Genomic DNA, 22,811 nt, shown 5'->3' with positions numbered 1-22,811 from the left:
CATGATGCCATTTGGGTGGACATTCTCATCAACAAATATGGTATTGTCAACTTTTTGGACTGATTCCATTCCATCCAATTGCTCTTAGTTCTTTTTCGATGCCTATGCTATAATGCTAATCTCATTAAGCCTCATCTCTGGGTCAGTATCACATTAATCCCAACCTTACTGATATTATGTTTCACCCTTGGTATTTTGAAATTCTAATGGCTTTCAAACCCACCTATCTTAATATGAATGCCAATCTGGAATTGTTAAGTATCTCTGATCTCCTCATTGATAATGCTTGGAATATGAACTTGTTACATGATATGTTTGGAGATTTTCTTAACTTTGATTATCTCACTCCTGACAAATCTAGCCACTGTGATGGTAATTGGTGGGTTTGGTATCCTAAATCCAAAAATCACAGGTTAACCTTCATGGTCTATACCCATTTCAATGGGGCGGTTAATAATATAGATCCCTGGGTTGGCTGGCGATTTTTATGGCGTCTTAAAATTGCTTCTCGACCCAAACATTTCTTCTGGCTACTCCTCCATAATGGGATCAAAACATATGATTACCTTCTGATTGAATCGGGTCCTCAATCTCTTTGCGATTTTTGCGATCTTGATTTCGAGCTAGCTGAGCATCTCTTCGACTCTTGCCCCAAAGCTCAAACGACCTGGTTCTTGATTAGCAACTTCATTGGCAAGCAAATTCATTTTCATGATGGTTTCTCTAATGGAAACTGGCTCTGCCCTTCCAACCCTGATCTCAATATCTTTGACCAATCGATTATTGTTGCTACTGCTTGGCTTCTGTGGAAAGCTAGATGCAATCTCATCTTCCAATTTGAAGTCCCCGATTTTAACTCCATCGCGATCCGGGCTATTAATCACGTTAGGGAGTACTCTCACTCTTATCCTTCTCAATCTGGTAGATAGATGATCCTTAATAATTTTACTTATATTGACAACCCTTTTCTCTTCATCTCCTCTAGGGGAGGCGTGGAACCCGGATCTTATGGTGCTTTGGGTTCTATTTGATATCCGCTAATTCCCGACTCCTTTTGTGCGAGGTTCGTTTTGCAACATCATTCTTCGAATCTCAATTGAGTCGAGGGCTTTGGCTCTTATTGCGGCACTTGGAAGTCTTCAGGCGTCGGATCATCAAATCAAAACTATCTTTACGGCCAACCATGATCTTCACTCTACAATCACTGCCGGTTACTCTCATCATGATTGGAGAATCAATCCTCTTATAACCAATATCACTGATTACCTGATTTGTTTTGGTCGACCAGCTATCTTCACCACGCCTTCTGATTGGTTATCTGCTGCATCCAGTTTGGCCCTCCTTGGTATTAATTCTCATATTCTCACCCTTTTTCATCAAGGCAGGGACCTTCCATATTGGTTGATGAAGCTTTTTCGTCGCCTTGGTGTTAGCTTGTAATCCTTTCTTTTCTCTGTCTTTGTTTCTGTGTTTTTCTTTTTATTTATGCTGTGTTTTGTTTTGTTGTGGCTTTTGGGCCTGGCTTGTAACTTGACCTTATTTGTATTTTGTTTCTTTTTATTAATAAATTAGCTCCTGGAGCTCTTTCCCTCAAAAAGTGTGTGTTTCCTATATGCTTGCAAACATAAGCTTTAGTAAAACATACACTCCGTTTAGACCAACATATTAATAAGGAAAGATGATTCAATTTAACAACCCAAACATAACCAAAAGGGCAGCAGTAATTAGATAATTTACATTAGTATCTATCTCATGAAATGCCTTCAACTCCAAGTTTATCTTGAGTTAATAAATCAATTTCATTCAAGATGAAATCCCATTCACACATGACGCATCCAATTAAGCAAGCAAAAACTTTCGTAGTCACATAGGAGAATCATTATGTAACAAAAACACCAAATGATATTTTAACGAACAAGCAACCCATTAGATTGTAGTAACCTAGCAAATGAAATAAAAGCAGTTACACCAAAATTAGGTTACTATCAATTAACGGTGAAAGGATGAAGATTACAATTTCTCCTGCAGTAGCTAGCTAGGCTGAACTTGATGCTGCGAATGGATGCATCAAAGACAATTGGAGATGAAAGATCTGGCTGTATATCTTCAACAGTGGCCCGCAAGTTGCATCTAAATAAAAAACAAAAAACAAAACAAAAGTAAAAACCAAGAGTAGATAATAGAGTAAAACATTAAACAACTGACTTCTATCAATCCTTTCCATGCAACTCCGCCATCCAATCACCAATAACAAAGTTTTGTGTAAATATGTTATCATGCAAGTAATATTTCTTCAAATTTATTATTTTTATTTATTAAGAAATGTGTAACAATTAAGTTCACTTTATTTATTTTTGGTATAATCTTACGAATTGAGTCTACTACTATATCTCTCTTCTTTTTGGTCTCTACTTTCGAAAAATGCTCCCAGAATAGTCTCTCAATTTTAAAAAATGGTTTCTTGAGTCAGCTCTACTACAAAAATAGTTTAGGTAGATTATTGGGTCGTATTTTTAAAAAAATAGAGTGGCTAGATGAGAAGATATTAAAGGTAAATAGACTAAATTGAGTCATTTTTAAGAGTAGAGGGATTAGTGGGACGCATTTCTGAGTAGAGGGGATTTAAAAAAGAGGAAAATAAAAAGTAGAGGACAAATTTAGGGTATTATACGATTTATTTTTTTATAAATATTTCTAAAATCATCAATACAGAGAACAAATAACATTTCTCAAGGCTCATCACATGCAAACCAGCCAATGGTTGCTTTAAAGCCAGGTAGAGACATATCTGGTTTTATTCCATTATTCTTTAGCATTCTTGAACTAACTTGGATTTTTATATTTTTTTCAGGGAAGTTTTGTTGATGAATTCTTAGTTTTTAACACAACATTATTTCTAAAATTTTGATTATATGAGTAGATGAAGATTAATAAAATGAAACCATCAAAATTAACTTGTGTTTCACACATTTTATTCACTGATGGGTATTAATAATTATCTCAATTAATACAGTGTTGCTCAATTAGTATTTGTGCTTAATTTGCTTCCTATATTAATCTCTATGCATGTACTTTGTAGTAATCTTTATTTGTGATTAATTTGCTTCTTATTTTAATCTTTTTTGTATCTTCTTTGGACTCATTTTTGTTATAAATTTAGATAATTTATTAAAAAAATGCGTATAAGATTTTTTTATAAGTATTCCACGCATCCTCACTTTACACATTCAAGTTCCGTCAGTGTAGGCACCCATGCTTATAATAAATGTCTGTGATGATGGGCCAGTGCTAATTATCTATTTTCTTTGGTGCATGTATCCAAAGTTTCATATAAAGAAAAAATTACCAACAAATTCCCAATGGGCCGACGTCCCATTTGTAGGGCCAAGCCAGCTAACCATGGGCCCCATTTCCCGGCTCCATCGTTGAAAAGCTTGTATAAATAAATGGCAGCAGCTCTTGCTCTTCAAAAGACAACCGAGATAATAGCTTGATCTCAATCTTCAAAAAGTTGAAATTGTAAATAATTTATCTTTTTGAGAAAACAAAATTTTAAATTTTTATATGTGTCAAGTTTAATTTTTTTTACCTAAATTTGGTCAAATTTTCATTGGCTATAGAAAGGGAAAATCTTTAACTTTTGTAATTAAAAATTTCTCATTAATTATTAACCTTCTAAAAATATGTATTACAAAAATCTCATATTCTAAAAAAATATATACAAAAAAATATATTTTTAAAGGAAAATATTAATTTTTGATCAGGTAAAAAAATAAAAATTACAAATTGTTTATCTTTTTGAGAAAACAAAATTATAAATTTTTATAGGTGTCAAGTTCAATTTTGTGATCAAAATTTGGGCAAATTTTCATTGGCTATAGTTAGAGAAAATCTCTAACTTTTGTAACTGAAAATTTCTCATTAATAATTCACCAACAAAAAAACATGTATTACAAAACTCTCACATTCTAAAAATATATATAACAAAAAAAAATTTTTTTAGATGAAAATAGTAATTTTTGATCACATACAAAAATAGAAATTGCAAGTATTTAATCTTCTTGAGAAAACAAAACTTTCAATTTTTACACATGTCAACTTTAATTTTGTGATTGAAATTTGGGCAAATTTTTCATAGTGAGGAGAAAATCTCTAACTTTTTATGGTTGTCAATTTACCATTAAAAATTAACCGACATAATCTATATATTACAAAAATCTCACGTTCTAAAAATATATAAAACAAAATAATAGATTTATAAAGGTGAAAATATTAAATTTTGCTCGGTACAAAAATACAAATTGCAAATAGTTAATCTTTTTGAGAAAACAAAACTTAAAATTTTTATGTATGTCAACTTCAATTTTGTGATCGAAATTTGGGCAAATTTTCATGGGCTATATTAAAGGAAAATATATAACTTTTGTGATTGAAAATTTATCATTAAAAATTAATCTACAAAAATTATATATTACAAAAATATGACATTCTAATATATATATATATATATATAATAATAATTTTAAATGAAAATATTAAATTTTGATCCATAAAAATATAAATTGAAAATACTTGTCTTTTTAACTTTCGGGTTTTTACGTGTCAAGTTCAATTTTTGATTGAAATTTGGAGTAAATTTTTTCATAGTCTATAGAAAGGAAAATCTCTAACTTTTGTGATCGAAAATTTATCATTAATAATTAACCTTCAAAAATTATATATTACAAAATCTCAAATTCTAGTATAAAAAGTTTACATTTTTGATTGCGTAATAAAATTGAAAAATTGCATGTACTTTATCATTTTTGCGAAAATACGTGTAGATTTCAAATTTGTGATAGAGATTTGGGCAAGTTTTACAGGCTATAATAAAGGAAAATCTCTAATTTTTGTGATTAAAAATTTATCATTCAAATTCTACAGAAATTATATATTACAAAAATCTCACAATAAAAAAAATATATCTTTAAAATTTTAAAAGTCTCAATTTCAATTTTATGATCTAAATTTGAGCAAATTTTCATATGCTATAGTAAGAGAAAATCTCTAACTTTTGTGATTGAAAACGTATCATTAAAAACCTACAAAAACTATATATTACAAAAATCCCACTTAAAAAATATATAACAAAAAATAGATTTTTAAATGAAACTATTAATTTTTGATCCTGTAAAAAAATAGAAATTGCAAATACTTTATCTTTTTGAGAAAACAAAACTTTAATTTTTTATAGCTGTCAACTTTAATTTTGTGATTGAAATTTGAGCAAATTTTCGTTGGCTATAGTAAGGGAAAATCTCTAACTTTTGTGATTGAAAAATTTATGCTTAAAAATCTACAAAAATTATATATTACAAAAATCTTACATTCTAAAAAAATATATAAAAAAAATAGATTTTTAAATGAAAATATTAATTTTTGATGATGTAAAAAATAGAAATTGCAAACACTTTTTCCTTTTGAGAAAACAAAACTTTAAATTTTATACGTGTCAACTTCAATTTTGTGATCAAATTTTGGGCAAATTTTCATAGGCTATATAGTAAGGCAAAATCTCTAACTTTTGTGATTGAAAATTTATTAAAAGAAATTAACCTACAAAAATTATATATTGCACAAAATCTCATATTTTGAAAAAATATATAACAAAACTTTAAATATGGATAAATGTCAACTTCAATTTTGTCATCGAAATTTGGGTAAATTTTCATAGGCTATAATAAAGAAAAATCTCTAACTTCTACGATTGAAAATTTATCATTAAAAATTAACCTACAAAAATTATATATTACAAAAATCTCACATTCGAAAAGAAATATAACAAAAAATAGATTTTTAAATGAAAATAAAAATTTTTGATCGCATAAAAATTAGAATTTGCAAATAGTTTATCTTTTAAGAAAGCAAAACTTTAAAATTTTATATCTGTCAACTTAAATTTTGTCATCGAAATTTTGCTAAATTTTCATAGGCTATAGTAAGGGGAAATCTCAAACTTTTGTTATTGAAAATTTATCATTAAAATTAACCTACAAAAATTATATATTACAAAATTATCACATTCTTGAAAAATATATAACAAAACTTTAAATTTGTATAAACATCAACTTCAATTTTGTCAATGAAATTTGGGAAAATTTTCATGGGCTATAGCAAAGGAAAATCCCTAACTTTTATGATTGAAAATTAAACGTTAAGAATTAAGCTACAAAAATTATATTTCACAAAAATCTCACATTCTCAAAAAATATATACTAAAAAATAGATTTTTAAATGTTAATATTAACTTTTTATCATATAAAAAAATAGAAATTGCAAATAGTTTATATTCATGAGAAATAAAACTTTAAATTTTTATACGTGTGAAATTCAGTTTTGTAATCAAAATTTGGAAAAAATTTCATAGGCTATATAAAGGGAAAAACTCTGACTTTCATCATTGAAAATTTATCAATATAAATTAACCTACCAAAATTAAATATTTCAAAAATCTAACAGTCGAGAAAAATATATAACAAAAAAATAGTTTTTTAAATGAAAATAAAAATTTTTGATCGCGTAAAAAATTAGAAATTGCAAATAGTTTATATTTTAAGAAAGAAAAACGTTCAATTTTTATACCCGTCAACTTAAATCTCGTGATCAAAATATGGGCAAATTTCCATTGGCTATAGTAAGGGGAAATCTCTAACTTTTGTGATTGAAAATTTATTTTAAGAAATTAATATACAAAAATTATATATAACAAAAATCTCTGATTCTTAAAAAGAATATAATAAAACTTTAAATTTGCATATACATCAACTTCTATTTTGTCATTGAAATTTGGGAAATTTTTCAAAGGCTATAGTAAATGAAAATCTCTACTTTTGTGATTGAAAATTTATTATTAAAAATCAATCTATAAAAATTATATATTACAAAAATCTCAAATTCTCAATAAATATATACCAAAAGAAATAGATTTTTAAATGGAAATATTAACTTTTTATCATGTATAGAAATTGCAAATAATTTATATTGTTAGTTCACGCTGGTGTGGTTTTGTGAGTTTTAGTGAACACTCAAGCACTCATAGATCTCACACAAACCATCAAAGAAAGTTCACACAAACAAAACAAGAAGGAGACACACAAAATTGGTAACCCGGTCAAACTGCCCACTCGCCCTACGTCTGGGGCCAAAGCCCGGAGATAAACAATCCACTAAAAGAGGTAAAAAATACATGAGTACAAATACTTGTCACCACACTCTCAATGAAGATCACTACCCTCTCTAGATTGTCTAGTGCTCTCCACCTCTCCTCCAAGAGACACTCAAGAGTCACACCTACAATCTACGAGCAAGGTAGCTTATATAGACGCCTCAACGTCCCAAACATAGCGCATATCTCTTTTAGAATCTCCGCGGCTACTAATTTAAAAGCTCGGCTAAAATTAGATCACAGCAACCCCTGTTGTAACATGAATTTCACACGACCACTGACCACCGACTTGACCGAGTTCTCGGTTACGCTATGCGGATGACCTCAAGACCCATCAACCTCCGGTCATGCTTTAGTCCGAGTCGATGCGACCAAATCTCCCGATCCCGACTGCCGGCAACTAGCCTACCTCCTCAGTTCCTCATCACGCAGTCCCCTCACAAAGGGCGCACGTCCTTGTGCGTCTTCAAGAAACTTGTCAAACTTAGTTTTCAATCTTCCAAGTTTAGTCTTCAAAGATTCTCCAAACTTGATCTTCAATTCACCCAAGTTTGGTCCTCAAATCTTGCCTTCAATAGACTTCAATCAATCTTCATCAAGGATTCTTCAAATCATATCTTCAATTGGTCTTCATTCACACCATGAATAGATCTTTCTTTAATTAAGCTCCACCATATCATATCTCTCTAAGTATGGTCTTGATATGATCTTGTCTTCAAAATGTAATGCATTTCCAAAAATAACTCCACCAAGATCTTTAAGATAGCTTCACCATGATCTTCAAGATATTTGGCTCCATGTTAGAGACTTACTAAAAATAGCTCCACCAAGATCTTCAAGATGTTTGCCTTGCACTCCAAGTCTTCTTCCCATGTCACCATACTCTCCATGTCATCAATTTTGCCATGTCACATAGATTGCCACGTCATCTTGACTATGTGTTAAATCATGCCAATAATAGTGCGGTTGCACTAACATATATTAATGGGAAAACATAACTTTAAATTTTTATACATCTCAACTTCAATTTTGCGATTGAAATTTGGGAAAATTTTAATAAGCTATAGAAAGGGACGATCTCTAACTCTTGTGATTGAAAATTTATCGTTAAAATTTAACCTACACAAATTATATATTGAGAAAATCTCTCATTCTGAATAAATATATAACAAAACTTTAAATTTGTATAAATGTAACCTTCAATTTTGTCATCGAAGTTTTGGAAAAATATTTATGTGCTATAATAATGGAAAATCTCTAACTTCTGCAAATGAAAATTTATCAATAAAAATTAACCTAAAAAATTATACGTTGCAAAAATCTCACATCCGAAAAAAACTTATAACAAAAAAAATATTCTTAAATAAAATAAAATTTTTTTATCCCGTAAAAAATTAGAAATTGCAAATAATTTATCTTTAAAAAAAACAAAACTTTAAATTTTTATACCTGTCAACTTAAATTTTGTCGTCGAAATTTGGAGAAATTTTCATAGGCTATAGTAAGGGGAAATCTCTAACTTTTGAGATTGAAAATTTATCATTAAAATTAACCTACAAAAATTATATATTACAAAATTATCACATTCTTGAAAAATATATAACAAAACTTTAAATTTGTATAAATATCAACTTCAATTTTGTCATTGAAATTTGGGAAAATTTTCATGGGCAATAGCAAGGGAAAAATCCCTACCTTTTTACGATTGAAAAATTAAACATTAAGAATTAAACTACAAAAAAATTATATATTACAAAAATCTCACATTCTCAAAAATATATTATAAAAATAGATTTTTAAATCTTAATATTAAATTTTTATCTTGTAAGAAAAAATAACAAAAACTTTTAAATTCTTATACGTGTGAAATTTAATTTTTAATCAAAAATTTGGGAAAATTTTCATAGGCTATAGTAAGGGAAAAAGTCTGACTTTCGTGATTGAAAATTTATCAATAAAAATTAACCTACAAAAATTATATATTTCAAAAATCTCACAGTCGAGAAAAATATATAACAAAAATAGTTTTTTAAATGAAAATAAAAATTTTTGATCATGTAAAAAATTAGAAATTGCACATAGTTTATCTTTCAAGAGAAAAAACTTTAAATTTTTATACCTGTCAACTTAAATCTCGTGATCAAAATATGGGGAAATTTTTATAGGCTATAGTAAGGGGAAATCTCTAACTTTTGTTATTGAAAATTTATCATTAGAAATTAACCTACAAAAATTATATATTACAAAAATCACTGATTCTTAAAAAGTATATAACAAAACTTTAAATTTGTATAAACATCAACTTCAATTTTGTCATTGAAATTTGGACAAATTTTCAAAGCCTGTAGCAAATGAAAATCTCTAACTTTTGTGTTTGAAAATTTATCGTCACTCTGCAAAAATTATATATTACAAAAATCTCAAATTCTCAAAAAATATATATTAAAAAAATAGAATTTTAAAAGGAAATATTAACTTTTTTGCCGTGTAAAAAAAATAGAAATTGCAAATAGTTTATATTAATGAGAAAACAGAACTTTAAATTTTTAAACATCTCAACTTCAATTTAGTGTTCGAAATTTGTGAAAATTTTCATAAGTTATAGTAAAGGAAGATATCTAACTCTGGTGATTGAAAATTTATTGTTAAAATTTAACCTACACAAATTATATATTAAAAAAATCTCTCATTCTGAATAAATATATAACAAAACTTTAAATTTATATAAATGCAACCTTCAATTTTGTCATCGAATTTACGGAAAAATATTTATGGGCTATAATAATGGAAAACCTCTCATTCTGCGCATGAAAATTTATCAATAAAAATTAACCGAAAAAATTTATACATTACAAAAATCTCACATCCGAAAAAAACTTATAACAAAAAAAAAAGATTTTTAAATAAAAATAAAAATTTTTGATCACGTAAAAAATTAGAAATTGCAAATAGTTTATCTTTTAAAAAAACAAAACTTTAAATTTTTATACCTGTCAACTTAAATTTTGTCTTCGAAATTTTTTATAAATTTTCATAGCCTATATTAAGGGGAAATCTCTAACTTTTAAGATTGAAAATTTATCATTAAATTAACCTACAAAAATTATATATTACAAAATTATCACATTCTTGGAAAATATATAACAAAACTTAAATTTGTATAAACATCAACTTCAATTTTGTCATTGAAATTTGGGAAAATTTTCATGGGCTATAGCAAGGAAAAATCCCTAACTTTTATGATTGAAAATTAAGCGTTAAGAATTAAGCTACAAAAATCTCACATTCACAAAAAATATATATTGAAAAAAATAGATTTTTAAATGTTAGTATTAGATTTTTTATCTTGTAAAAAAAATAGAAATCGCAAATACTTTATATTCATGAGAAACAAAACTTTAAATTTTTATACGTGTTGAATTCTATTTTGTAATCAAAATTTGGGAAAATTTTCATAGGCTATAAGGGAAAAACTCTAACTTTCGTGATTGAAAATTTATCAATTAAAATTAACCTACAAAAATTATATATTTCAAATATCTCACAGTCGAGAAAAATTTATAACAAAAAAATAGTTTTTAAAATGAAAATAAAAAGTTTTGATCGCATAAAAAATTAGAAATTGCAAATAGTTTTGATCGCATAAAAACTTTACATTTTTATACCCGTCAACTTATTTTTCGTGATCAAAATATGGGGAAATTTTTACAGGCTATAGTAATGGGAAATCTCTAAATTTTGTGATTGAAAATTTATCATTAGAATTTAACCTACAAAAATTATGTATTTCAAAAATCACTGATTCTTAAAAAGTATATAACAAAACTTTAAATTTGTATAAACATCAACTTCAATTTTGTCATTGAAATTTGGGCAAATTTTTAAAGGCTATAGTAAAGGAAAATCTCTAACTTTTGTGATTAAAAATTTATCATTAAAAATCAATCTAATAAAATTATATATTTTAAAAATCTCAAATTCTCAATAAATATATACTAAAAAAAAAGGTTTTAAAATTTAAATTTCAACTTTTTATCGTGTAAAAAAAATCAAAATTGCAAGTAGTTTATAGTAATGAGAAAACAGAACTTTAAATTTTTACACATGTCAACTTCAATTTTGTAATCAAAATTTCGAAAAATTTTCATAAGCTATAGTAAGGGAAGATCTATAACTTTAGTGATTTAAAATTGATCAATAAAAATTAACCTATACTATATATACTACAAAACTCAAAAGATCAAATTGAATATTAACTTTTTATCATGTAAAAATAGATATTGAAAAGTAGTTTATATTAATGAGACTCTTAGAAATTTGTATATGTCTACTTCAATTTTGGCGTCGAAAATTTGGACAAATTTACATGTGCTGATAGCAGGGAAAATCTCTAACTTTTGAGATTGAAAATCATTAATAAAAATTAATCACAAACATTATACTACAAAAATTACATTATAAACAAAACTATATAACTATAGATTTTTAAATGAAAATATTAATATTTGATCTACTAGAAATTGCAAAATACTTTATCTTTTGAGAAAACAAAGCTTTTAAATTTTTATCCATGTTAACTCAATTTTGTGATCCAAATTTGGGCAAATTTTAGTAGACTATATTAAGGGAAAATTTCTAACTTTTGCTATTGAAAATTTATCTTTAAAAATAAACCTACAAAAATTATATATTTCAAAAATCTCAAATTCTAAAAAAATATATACAAAAAAATAGATTTTTAAATGAAAATATTAATTTTTGTCCCAAAAAAAATAGAAATTGCGAATACTTTATCTTTTTGAGAAAAAAAAAGTTTAAATTTTTATATGTATTTACTTAAATTTTGTTATCGAGATTTGGGTAAATTTTAATAGGCTATAGTAAGGGAAAATTTCTAACTTTTGTGAATAAAAATTTATCAATAGAAACCTACAAAAATTATATATTAGAAAATTTTCACTTTCTAAAAAAATATATAAAAAAATTGATTTTCAAATGAAAATATCAATTTTTGATCGTGTAAAAAAATAAAAATTGTAAATAATTTATCTTTTTGAGAAAACAAAACTTTAAATTTTTATACATGTCAACTTCAATTTTGTGATCGAAATTTAGATAAATTTTCATAGGCTATAGTGAGTAAATCACTAACTAACCACATCATTGAACTGATCGACATCAGTAAAAATTAACTTACAAAAGATATATTACAAAAATCTCACATTCTATGTATAACATAAGATTTTCTAATTCTTGAACTTCGTTGTAAAATTAGAAACGTGCGTCAGTTTATCTGAGATACAAATTTTTATACGTGTCAACTTCAATTTTGTGATCTAAAATTGGACAAATTTTTGTAGCCTATAGTAAGAGAAAATCTATAACTTTTGTGATTGAAAATTTATCATTAAAAACCTAGAAAAATTTTATATGACAAAAATCTCATTTTCTAAAAAATATTTAACAAAAACATAGATTTTTAAATGAAAATATTAATTTTTGATCCCGTAAAAAAATAGAAATTGCAAATGCTAAATCTTTTTGAGAAAAGAGACTTTCAAATTTTAGATAAGGTCAGTCAACCAATATAATGCTTAAGGTGGGGGCATTATATTAAAATAAAATGAAGTCTTATAAAATTTGAGAGCTTCTTTTCTCAAATTCAGATATAGTCCTCATATGAATTTTATCTTTTTGATCGCGGTATGTAAGTATTGTTTTTGCATTTAGTTTTGTCATCCTCGCCATTGTTGACAAACCATCAGTTTTATATCTTTTGAGACAATGCTTTTAAACAATATTTGAATATAGTCTTCATATGATCTATATTGTATCCGTATTTAGTTTAAGGAACTGAAGATTAAGTTCATGTGGTCCATGAGGATCAATTTTCGATTCTAAATTTATTAAAATTGTCCTTAAAAGTCAATATCACGTGATTCAGATAGTTTGATCTTATTTTTGGTTTCTCTCTCATCGATGGTGGATGACTTGATTCTCGCATAAGGACTCCCTCGATAATGGTGAGTTTTCTTCCACATGTTGCTTTTTGTTATTCTCGGTGATATGAGAGCATCGGATGCTACTCGCTTACATTTCTTTAGAGAAATTGGTCTTTGTAAGGTAGATTGTAGTATATTTTGTACTTCAAATTACCATGAAGTGGACTAAAAGATACCTTGACCATGATTAATATTTACTCTTTAAACATTGTATGACAAATGATGCTTATTTTCTATGGTTATTGATTTTTAATGTACGAATTTTACTTAGGTCACCTGGGATCAAAAATTTGCAAAACCTAATATTCATTTATCCAATAGTGAAGCTCTTTTTGATCTTTTTAGTGCTTAGATGATTCTTATATTTACAATTGTTTGAAATAGGAGAGCAAGTTAATGATGATATTATGGATATAGTGAGCAGATAATATGATGGAAGTGATAGCCTTGAGAGTTTTGTCATTTTTAATGTTTGATGTGATTTTTGTGGCGATTTACTAGCATTGTTGAGCCATTATTATTGACATTTAAAATGAGGGTACATAGTTGGTTTCAATTGGTTTTGTGTCAGTGATACTTTTGAGCAGTGGAGTGCAGTAAAACATGAAATAACCACTTTCATCCCTTTATATAAAAGATGTCATTGCATTATAACATATATACATAACACCGCATACTTAATCTTAAGCTGCAGCGAATTGAGGCTATCTTTCATTCAAAAAATAAAGTAAATTTTATACTTACAATTTGTTCTTGATGTCCATTTTATTAATATATTTGGCCATTTCATTATCAAACCTCAATATAGGTAGATGCAAAGATTTTCATGTGCATTATATATAATATTAATGTTTTTGATATCTCAGAAAAGTTTTTATAATAACAATTAAAAGCAAACAAAACAATGTAAATTTAGAATTAATCTTATTGATTAGAGATGACGGACTTATAAAGTTTGAGTTTAAGATTTTTATACCATGTAGTGGTTATATTCTCATATTTATTTGATGCTAACACATAATTCTGCTCAATTGGTTGTGTTTTAATAGAGTTAATTATTGAACCGAAATTGATAATAGCTAATAATTATATATTCTCTTAAATTATATATTCTCTATGCATTATCCTATCAACATTGACAATAATTTTTGGAATAGAAATAACTCATAAAGTTTAGCTCATTGTAAAATTTTATATTGATAGTATATGCTAAAATAATTGCGATATTTTGGAGGATTAAATATTTAGAAAATAGAATCTATTGATAAATTCTTTTTAATTCACATTTGTTTTTAATTATTATTTTATGTTATATTAATTAGCTTTGATATAGAATCACCTATGAAAAAGTCGTCCATCTACTAAAATTGTTCATAAAGTTTTAGCTTATTGAAATATGTATATATATATATATATATATATATATATATATATATATATTTATTTATTTATTTATTTGCTATGTTTGTAAGATTAATTTATTAATTGAAACTTTTACATTTCTAAATATTATAATAGGTGAGAAAATGGAGGTTCTTTGGGCATGTTGTTGTTGTTAGTACAATTTTAAGGTGATACTTAACAAAAATTGGGATTATTAGCACTGAATTTATAGCATCCGAAAAGTCATGGTCCGGATCACACACCACATTTTGTATGCAAAATCGAGTTTGAAGATAATATGTGGAATTCATGAAGATCTCGGATCAGCATATACATTGAAAATAATGTTGTGTTATGGTATTAAGCATCTTAAAAATGTGAATGAGGAAAGAATTATCGATGTCAAAATGAGATTAGAAGATTTAAAAGATGTTAACGGAATATTATCGGAAAGCCTTGCGATGGTTACCAATGAGTTGGACGAGCTGAAGGACAAAATAAGACTGAATGAGCAGAATAACTCGAAAGTAATATAAATTGTGAGAGAAAGATATGCTTCAATAAATGATTCCTCTCTGAATGTGTCCACCGAGTTTCTTTAGTTATTAAAATAAATCTTAAGTTAGTATAAAATATTATGTGTTTAATATTTTAATGCAAGTCTAATAGTCAATATAATAAAAGTTGTGTTTTGTATTTCTTTGCCTTTTATATGCATAACATTATTATGTATGTTATTATTAGATATGCTATTATTATTATTATTATTATTATTATTATTATTATTATTATTATTATTATATATGTTAATCATGTAAAAATGAATTTTAATTCTATCAAAATATTATGTTATTCAATATTTAGAGCACATGTTAGGTTGTTATTAAAAATTTCCCTTTGCAAAACACATATACTATTATATGATTACATATTACATAATTATGATATATATACCCATACAGTGATATAACCTCGAGTACATAAATCTAGTAGTATATATATATTTGATTTAGAAACTCATTTTGAGGTAGAAAAATAATATTTCTCAAAATTCATTCAGTACATGGACACTCTACGTTCCTCTATGACGTGGCATTCTTGACCTTCACTTTGCATTTTATTGGGCACAAGGATGGTGTTGACCATATGAGTCATTACTATGCTACAAATTACGTGTGTTGGTATTTGAGAGCGAAAGCAAATGAATCATCTGTATAATGAGTGCACCGCTTGGATGCGGAAGCGATCGGGAGTGAGAGGCATGGGGGAGAGTTCCATACCTCTCATTTTGAGAGAGAGTGAGAGAGGAATGAGGGGTTATGATGGGTAAGTTTACTCATTTACCCTTTTTATAATTATAAATCTATTAATCTAACTAATTTATTATAATAATTAAATAATAATTAATCCGAAAAATATTTAAATACAATATTAATCATAATAAATAAATGAATAATATTAAAGTGAACTATTTTAATTTATACTTAATTATTGTAATTAAAGTGAACTATTTTAATTTAATACTTAATTATTGTAATTAAAGTGAATCATAATTGATATGAATGGTTATTATGACTTAATTTTTAATTAAAAGTTAAATAATTATTTATTATGGTTAATTAATTGTTAATTAATGATATTAACAAAAATTTTAGATATTAATAAATCAGTGTCACATGTGAGCTATTAAAGTTAAATATCTTTTTATAATAATGAATTTATTTTTAATATTTAAATAATTTTAAAAAATAATTATCACACCTCATTATATATATATAATAATAATAGTAATATTCATTTATATAAAAGTGTACATGACGTGTCATTTTATCATATTTTTCTTTTTCACTTTTTTCTCATTCCCAATAAACTACCTCCCAATCCTTCCAACCAAACGTAGTGGCGTTCCTACGCCTTTCCAATCCGCCTCGTATTCATTTCATCAGACAACTTCCAGATTCCGAATTCGCAGAGCCAAGACGGCACTCTAGCCAGACGTGCAGATAGATCGCCCAGCAAACTGAGCAACAATCAATCAAATGCACAATAAACAAGATAGAGCTGAGCATAGGCTGGCCCCCATTCACGCTTGTTTGCCTGGTGAGAGATCTCAAAGTCTCAATCTTTGTTATCCTTAATACATTGTGTTTAGTACGAGTAGTATATGTCTCACTATACAGACAATTTAAAACTCACATGAATCCATTGGAAACATCAGCAGATATTAGGTTATTACTGGGTTTAGGAGTGAATAATTAGTCATTTATCAGAACATGGGTGACACAGCTGGAAAAGACAGGTTGGTGTGGTGAATGTCCTTGTTTTTCCTCGGCACAAGTCATGGGGGATGCACAACAAGCACTAAATATTTCACACACTAGTTTTCAGATATCCATTCTTTTCTACAGAACCAACCAGAAAAAGAGGAAAAGAAAATGTATCTAATGTTTCCAGGACGGCATTGACCAACGTCACTCAACCCAATCAATGATAAATCCTACTATAAAAATTACTCCTGCGCCGGATTGATTTTGTGTTGTCCTCTACAGCTACTAATTAAAACAACACATAGCAACTACATACACAAGTGATTTACCGAAATCTGTCCTCATGAACTCTTGCTAATATATTCCACTCTTGCATGTTTACAAAGTCAAGTGATAAAAGAGGATGATATGGTGCCGGTCTAGAGTTAAAGTCATAGAAGTTGGTGATAGTTTGAAGATTGAAGTAAAATGTTTCTGTGCACAGGGTCCAGATATTGGAAAGTGCCGAGTAATAAATGTGGAAGAGCCTCTCCATCCCATGCCATTCACATTCATTGCTTGGTAAACTCAATTATTCCATTCTCCATTTTTATTCTGTTTAATTGGAGTATATAAACTGCTTTTTCATATTATTATCATGGTTATTATTATTATTATTATTCTCCCTTTGTTAACTCCATTCTGATTATTTTATAAATTACTATATTTATCATTCATTGCATTGCAAAACTAGGAAGGAAGGAAAAGGAATTATACAAAAGGTCATGGGTTCCTATCTTGCTTTAGCATCCATGAGAGTGACTAGGTTAGTACAAGTATGCAAAGAAAACAAGAGAAACTAATTTCCTTCTAATGGATTTTTAGAGTGCAAAAATTAGAGATGAGGAAAGCTTTTACCTCACATGACATCCATTCTCCTAATCTTTCTATTTTAGTGTTATCCTTGGATAGATCAATAAGAGGTGCATTTAAACAAGAGGTATAAAAATATGGAGTATGGCTTGTTTAACAGTCAGATATACATGTACGTTGGTATGCAGAAGGCTGTAAGAGAGAGGTTCTCTTTGCGTTGGACTCTTTTCAAATTTGGCATTAAAAATTTATTCACATTGACTACGAGCGCATTTAACAAGAGTATAACAAAGATTAGTAGTAGATGCTAATTCTTTATAGGATTTTATGGTGATGTGGGGCTGGTTGCGAGTAGTGTGCATATCCCATCCCAAATGGCAGCTTTGTTGAAAGAAACGTGGAGCATCCATAGTGGCTATGTTAGAGAAATGATGTCGCTACTCCTTCTTGAATGGACTACTACTCTTCAGTATATAATACTCCTAATAATGTAATAATGCCCTTTTATTAATTAATTTATTTGTTTATTTGGTTTAGTGTTGTTAATGCCAAGAACTTTTTGATAAGAAAATGATGAAATAAAGAAATAATTGAGAAGAATATATATTCTTCATAAATTTATGGATCGAGCACCTTGTAATGTATGACTTGCTTTAACACGTCTACAAAGACATCCTTTTTTTTGGGCAGTGGATCACAGTTGGAATTTAGATACTACTCCTATAAAGATCAAAATGATAACAAGGAGAGGAAATTGTCAGATCTTAATGACCAGGTGTATGCAATAAAAAGGTAAAAAGGAATTTATAGAACTTGATTTAGTTGCTTGATTGAAATATTGGTCTTTCCCACACTGTACTGAATATGTATGTCTGTTGTTGATGTATGTAGTGGTAGTCTGCTTTAGAGAAAGAAAAAGAGAGAGAGAGAGAGGAGGGTGGTGGTGGTGGTGGTGGGGGAATAAAAAGGCAAAAACCTGTGTCTGCAGAAATCCCCAGAACCCACAAAAGAGAGAGAGAGAGAGAGAGAGAGAGAGAGAGAGAGACTCTTGCTTTTGTTGATTCTCTCACTTCACTACAATCACTGCTACATTTCATACTAGTTTCCTTAGCCTTCACAGCTTCACACACAATCATTTCTGTTTCAGATTGTTTGCCACCTCACTCTAATGCTGCTGCTGGTGTCTCTTCTTCGGACTTGCTCTTTGCTTCATCTCTCGGGACGCTGGACTTGTCTCTTCCCTCTGTTTCTCTCACTGTTTTCTATGTCTTTTTGGGGTTTGTTGGACGAGTATTGGCATCAGAGGAAACTCTACTCTGAGAGCAACGCACAGAGGCCGGCAAGGGAGGGTCTGGACCTGGCATCCTCCTCTGATGGATCCGCCACCTGCTCTGGTTTCGAGGTCAGTCTCCTCCCAAGTCCCAACCAAGTTTCTGTTTTTCTTGCTGTTAATTAAATTAAATTAAATTAAATTTCCAGTGCCTTCCTTCCATCCTTCCATCTCTTGAGTTCCATTGAGTAATTCTGCTTGCTTCTGCTTCTATATAAATCCTTTCATCTTTGTGGATCTTACCCGCTGATTTATGTCCTGGGACTAATCCAAACTATCCTGTATGAATTTCTCTTCTCATTTTTCTTAGTTTATTTCAGGATGGCAGAAATAGTGATGACAGAAAGGGGAAGGATGGCAACATGTGTCGCTATAGATGCCAGCTTGAACAAGAGGTAACCTGCTCTGCTTTGCTCTCCATTCCGTTTCACCTGGTGGAACTCAACACCGGCAGCTTGTATCTCATTACATAGACAGGTTAATGCAGTGAGTATACTCTGAGAATTTATTATTGTGAGGCAATGTTTTGAAAAATATATGACAGTATAACTCCATGCCTGTGCTAGGATGAAGCTTGTTTGTGGGATTGAGGTCTAATGGTAGCTTTTTGTGCAGATACATTATCATTTTCTCACACCCTATTTGCTTTTCATACCTGTTTGGAATTTCCCATTATGAGTAAAAGCATGGATACTTGCTTAATGCTTGTATGTTCTTTCGGGAAAAGAAAGTGAAAATGGGCATATTGCATTTTCAGATAGAAGGAATTAGTACATGCCACAGACCTGCTCACCGTTCAATTTGATGTTATTTGTGGTCCAATCAAATTGCCTACGTGTAAATTGTGTATTTGCTAATTGGAACTATTACTCTCAAAAATTTTGAATTTATACACCATTAAAGAGGCAAGGCCCATCATATGTGTTCTATGAACTATTTTCACCAGCAACCTGGTATGATTTTTGTTTTATTTTTCCATTTTGGAGTAGTCTCTCTGATGTCATGTTTGTGTTTTGGTTGTGTGATGTTTAATTGTTTTTTGGAATAATTTTGATGCATCGGTCATTTAGCATTCACTAGATTCTTATAGTTTGCTCCTCATTATCATTTACAGGTTCAAAAGTTGCAAATGCAGCTGCAACAAGAGTTCGATTTGCATGTTGTTTTAGCCGATGCTGTCGGGAAAAGAAACCTTGCCCATGGTGAACTCTCCTTCAAATCTTCCAAATAAGGTGATCTTCATGTCTGTCTGATGACTAGTGATCAGTTTTCTTGTTTGCACACCACTGTTGTTCTATCAACTTACACTTGTGGAAAAATGCTCAGGCTCAGGAGCTCCTTGCTAACATAGCTGCACTAGAGTTCACAGTGTCAAAGCTTTGAAGAAGAGTTGGTTCTTTTTTACAATTTAGACTTAGTCGTGAGAGGACTGAGCTGACACCTTGCTGAGAATAGTCTTATTATTTTACCGGTGGTATCACCAAAACCACAAGTCTGGCCTTCCTGGCTATACATGGAAGAGGTGCCTTTCTTTCCCTGTTTACACCTTCTCTTCACTTGCCATTTCTTGGATTTCTAGCACTCATCGTAGTGATGTCTTTCTTATCGTTATTGTATTTCACAGCACCTCTCTTCTTTGCAACACTCAAAGTTTAACGAGTCTCAAATGCTTCAATCCACTGAATCGGATATATGTGCTGCTTGTCGGCATCCACAGGAAATAACAACCAACTCAGATTGTAATGTATGGTTGTATGAATAATTATGTTCTCATTTTTGTAGCTTTCATGGTCATATTATTGTGAAGGCTAGGAGGCATGACTCTACAACTAATTCTTTTGTTTGTTCTTCAGTTGCCTGTACCATGTGGTGTGGAAACTGGAAGAAATATGATGGATGTCCCCCCTCAGCAAACTGGTTTGACAGAATTGAAACAGAGCTTCTTAACAAACCTGTGGCAGAATCCCAATCGACTTTCGGAAGAAATGGTGCGATGCATGAGGAATGTTTTTCTTTGCTTATCAAAGTCATCATCACCTATCCCTTTTATGGCAACATCTGCTCCAGAATGTATACCTTCCCCATATTCACCAATTGCAAACCTTCCTACTTCACTGGTATCTTCCTCAGATTCATCTGAAATGGCTTCATCAGTTTGCAGTCCAGGATTCAAGATGAACGAGATTCGTGAGACATGGACTCCACAAAAAACATTTGATCCCTATCAAGTTAGTGGAAAGATGAGCTGGAAAAATGCTGGAAGCTATAGTTTAGCAGCTGAGGTATCATGGATGTGTGTAGGGAAGACGCAACTTGAATATGCTGCAGAGGCTTTAAAAGGATTCAGGTGAGGTACTGCACTTGCACCGAATTATGTTGGAGTATTCAGCTTTTTAATGTGAAACCTTAGTGGCTTAGTTTTTGAGTTAATTCCATTAAATGGTATCAGGCTTTATTTCTTAAAGTATTATTGGATTCCACGCCTTTGGTGAGACGTTCTTACTTATTTTCTACCAGTTTATTTGCAACAAATGAGCTATGGTCCATAGTGTAACCAAATTAAGACATTGAATTGGGACAGCTTATTTACTAAAGAATTCATGACCAACTCACATCTGCCTATGCCAAATGTCAGGTTTCTTGTGGAGCAACTAGCCAAAGTAAATCCAAGTTGCATGAGCGCCAATGAGAGGCTAGCATTTTGGATCAACTTATATAATACTCTGATCATGCACGTGAGTTGAAGTATATCAACATCTATAATTTAATTTAATTTAATTTAATTTAATTTTTTTTTTCCTTAATATCCTTCTAGTGATGCTTTCATATTGTAATCACAAAAGCATCGGTCATGATAGAATAGTTATGTTGTCATTATATTATTGATACCTTTCACGGATTTGTATGGAAACTCATGTTGAATCAATTATGTTAGGCTTATCTAGCATATGGAGTACCTAAGAGTGACATGAAGCTCTTTTTCGCTAATGCAGAAGGTATGATCCATTGACCTTGTATTTCATTGAATTGTACTCTGCTTTGAGGGTATATATTAGATTTATCAAGCATGATTGCCTGCAGGTGTCTTATACTATTGGAGGCTGCTCTTTCAGTGCTGCTGAAATAGAATTTGTTATTCTGAAGATGAAACCCCCAGCTTATCGGCCACAAATAGTACACTTTCCATTTATTATTATTGTTATTATTGTTGTTATTATTGTTATTATTATTATTATTATTAATCCGCTTTTATGTGTGTTGCTTATTTCAGGCGCTGATTTTGGCACTTCACAAGTTCAAAAATATCTGAGGAGCACAAAAAGGTATTCAATTGATAGCTCAGAACCGCTTGTGGTATTTGCCCTCAGTTGTGGGATGTACTCTCACCTGCAGGTAAGTCTGATTCACGAGAGAAGCATCAAGCATGAAGTTCTGGAGTGAATTTGAAAAATTTTACTTGATTGATAGTCTTTTCTTTTAGTTTATCTTTGTAAACTTTGGCACAAAAGTATTTACCAACAGAAGTTGGCTAAGCCAAAATATGCTTTCATCGAGAGAAAGGAAATGTGTTTTGAAGATAAATTTATACATTCTGTCTATTTTGATTTTACTTCTCTTGTATTTGACAGTTTCAATCATTTTCTCTCAGGTAAGAGTCTACTGCTGAAAATGTCCGAGAAGAGCTTCAAAAACTCAATGAGAGACTATATAGCGAGCTTATATAGGTATTAATAACAAAGGTAAACTGCTAGTACCAAAAATTAGTCTACTGC

At 29.5% G+C, this 22,811-nt stretch overlaps 1 protein-coding gene across 1 annotated transcript; it reads left to right on the top strand.

Moving 5' to 3' along the window:
• The first annotated feature begins 206 nt into the window (after positions 1 to 206).
• LOC120269045 lies at positions 207 to 22,348 on the top strand. The gene is given in 16 exon segments (XM_039276333.1): positions 207 to 921; positions 1,289 to 1,345; positions 18,856 to 18,965; positions 19,012 to 19,110; positions 19,359 to 19,433; positions 20,153 to 20,218; positions 20,220 to 20,270; positions 20,365 to 20,414; positions 20,494 to 20,560; positions 20,663 to 20,782; positions 20,892 to 21,385; positions 21,674 to 21,773; positions 21,974 to 22,015; positions 22,017 to 22,034; positions 22,120 to 22,212; positions 22,310 to 22,348. Coding segments are annotated over 16 exon segments (2,196 nt in total).
• The last annotated feature ends 463 nt before the right edge of the window (positions 22,349 to 22,811 follow it).

The sequence above is a fragment of the Dioscorea cayenensis genome, chromosome 9 (genome assembly GCF_009730915.1).
Source record: "Dioscorea cayenensis subsp. rotundata cultivar TDr96_F1 chromosome 9, TDr96_F1_v2_PseudoChromosome.rev07_lg8_w22 25.fasta, whole genome shotgun sequence".
NCBI lineage: Eukaryota > Viridiplantae > Streptophyta > Magnoliopsida > Dioscoreales > Dioscoreaceae > Dioscorea > Dioscorea cayenensis.
Note: the sequence above shows the minus strand (reverse complement) of the source record. Positions and strands in the feature narration are given on the sequence as shown.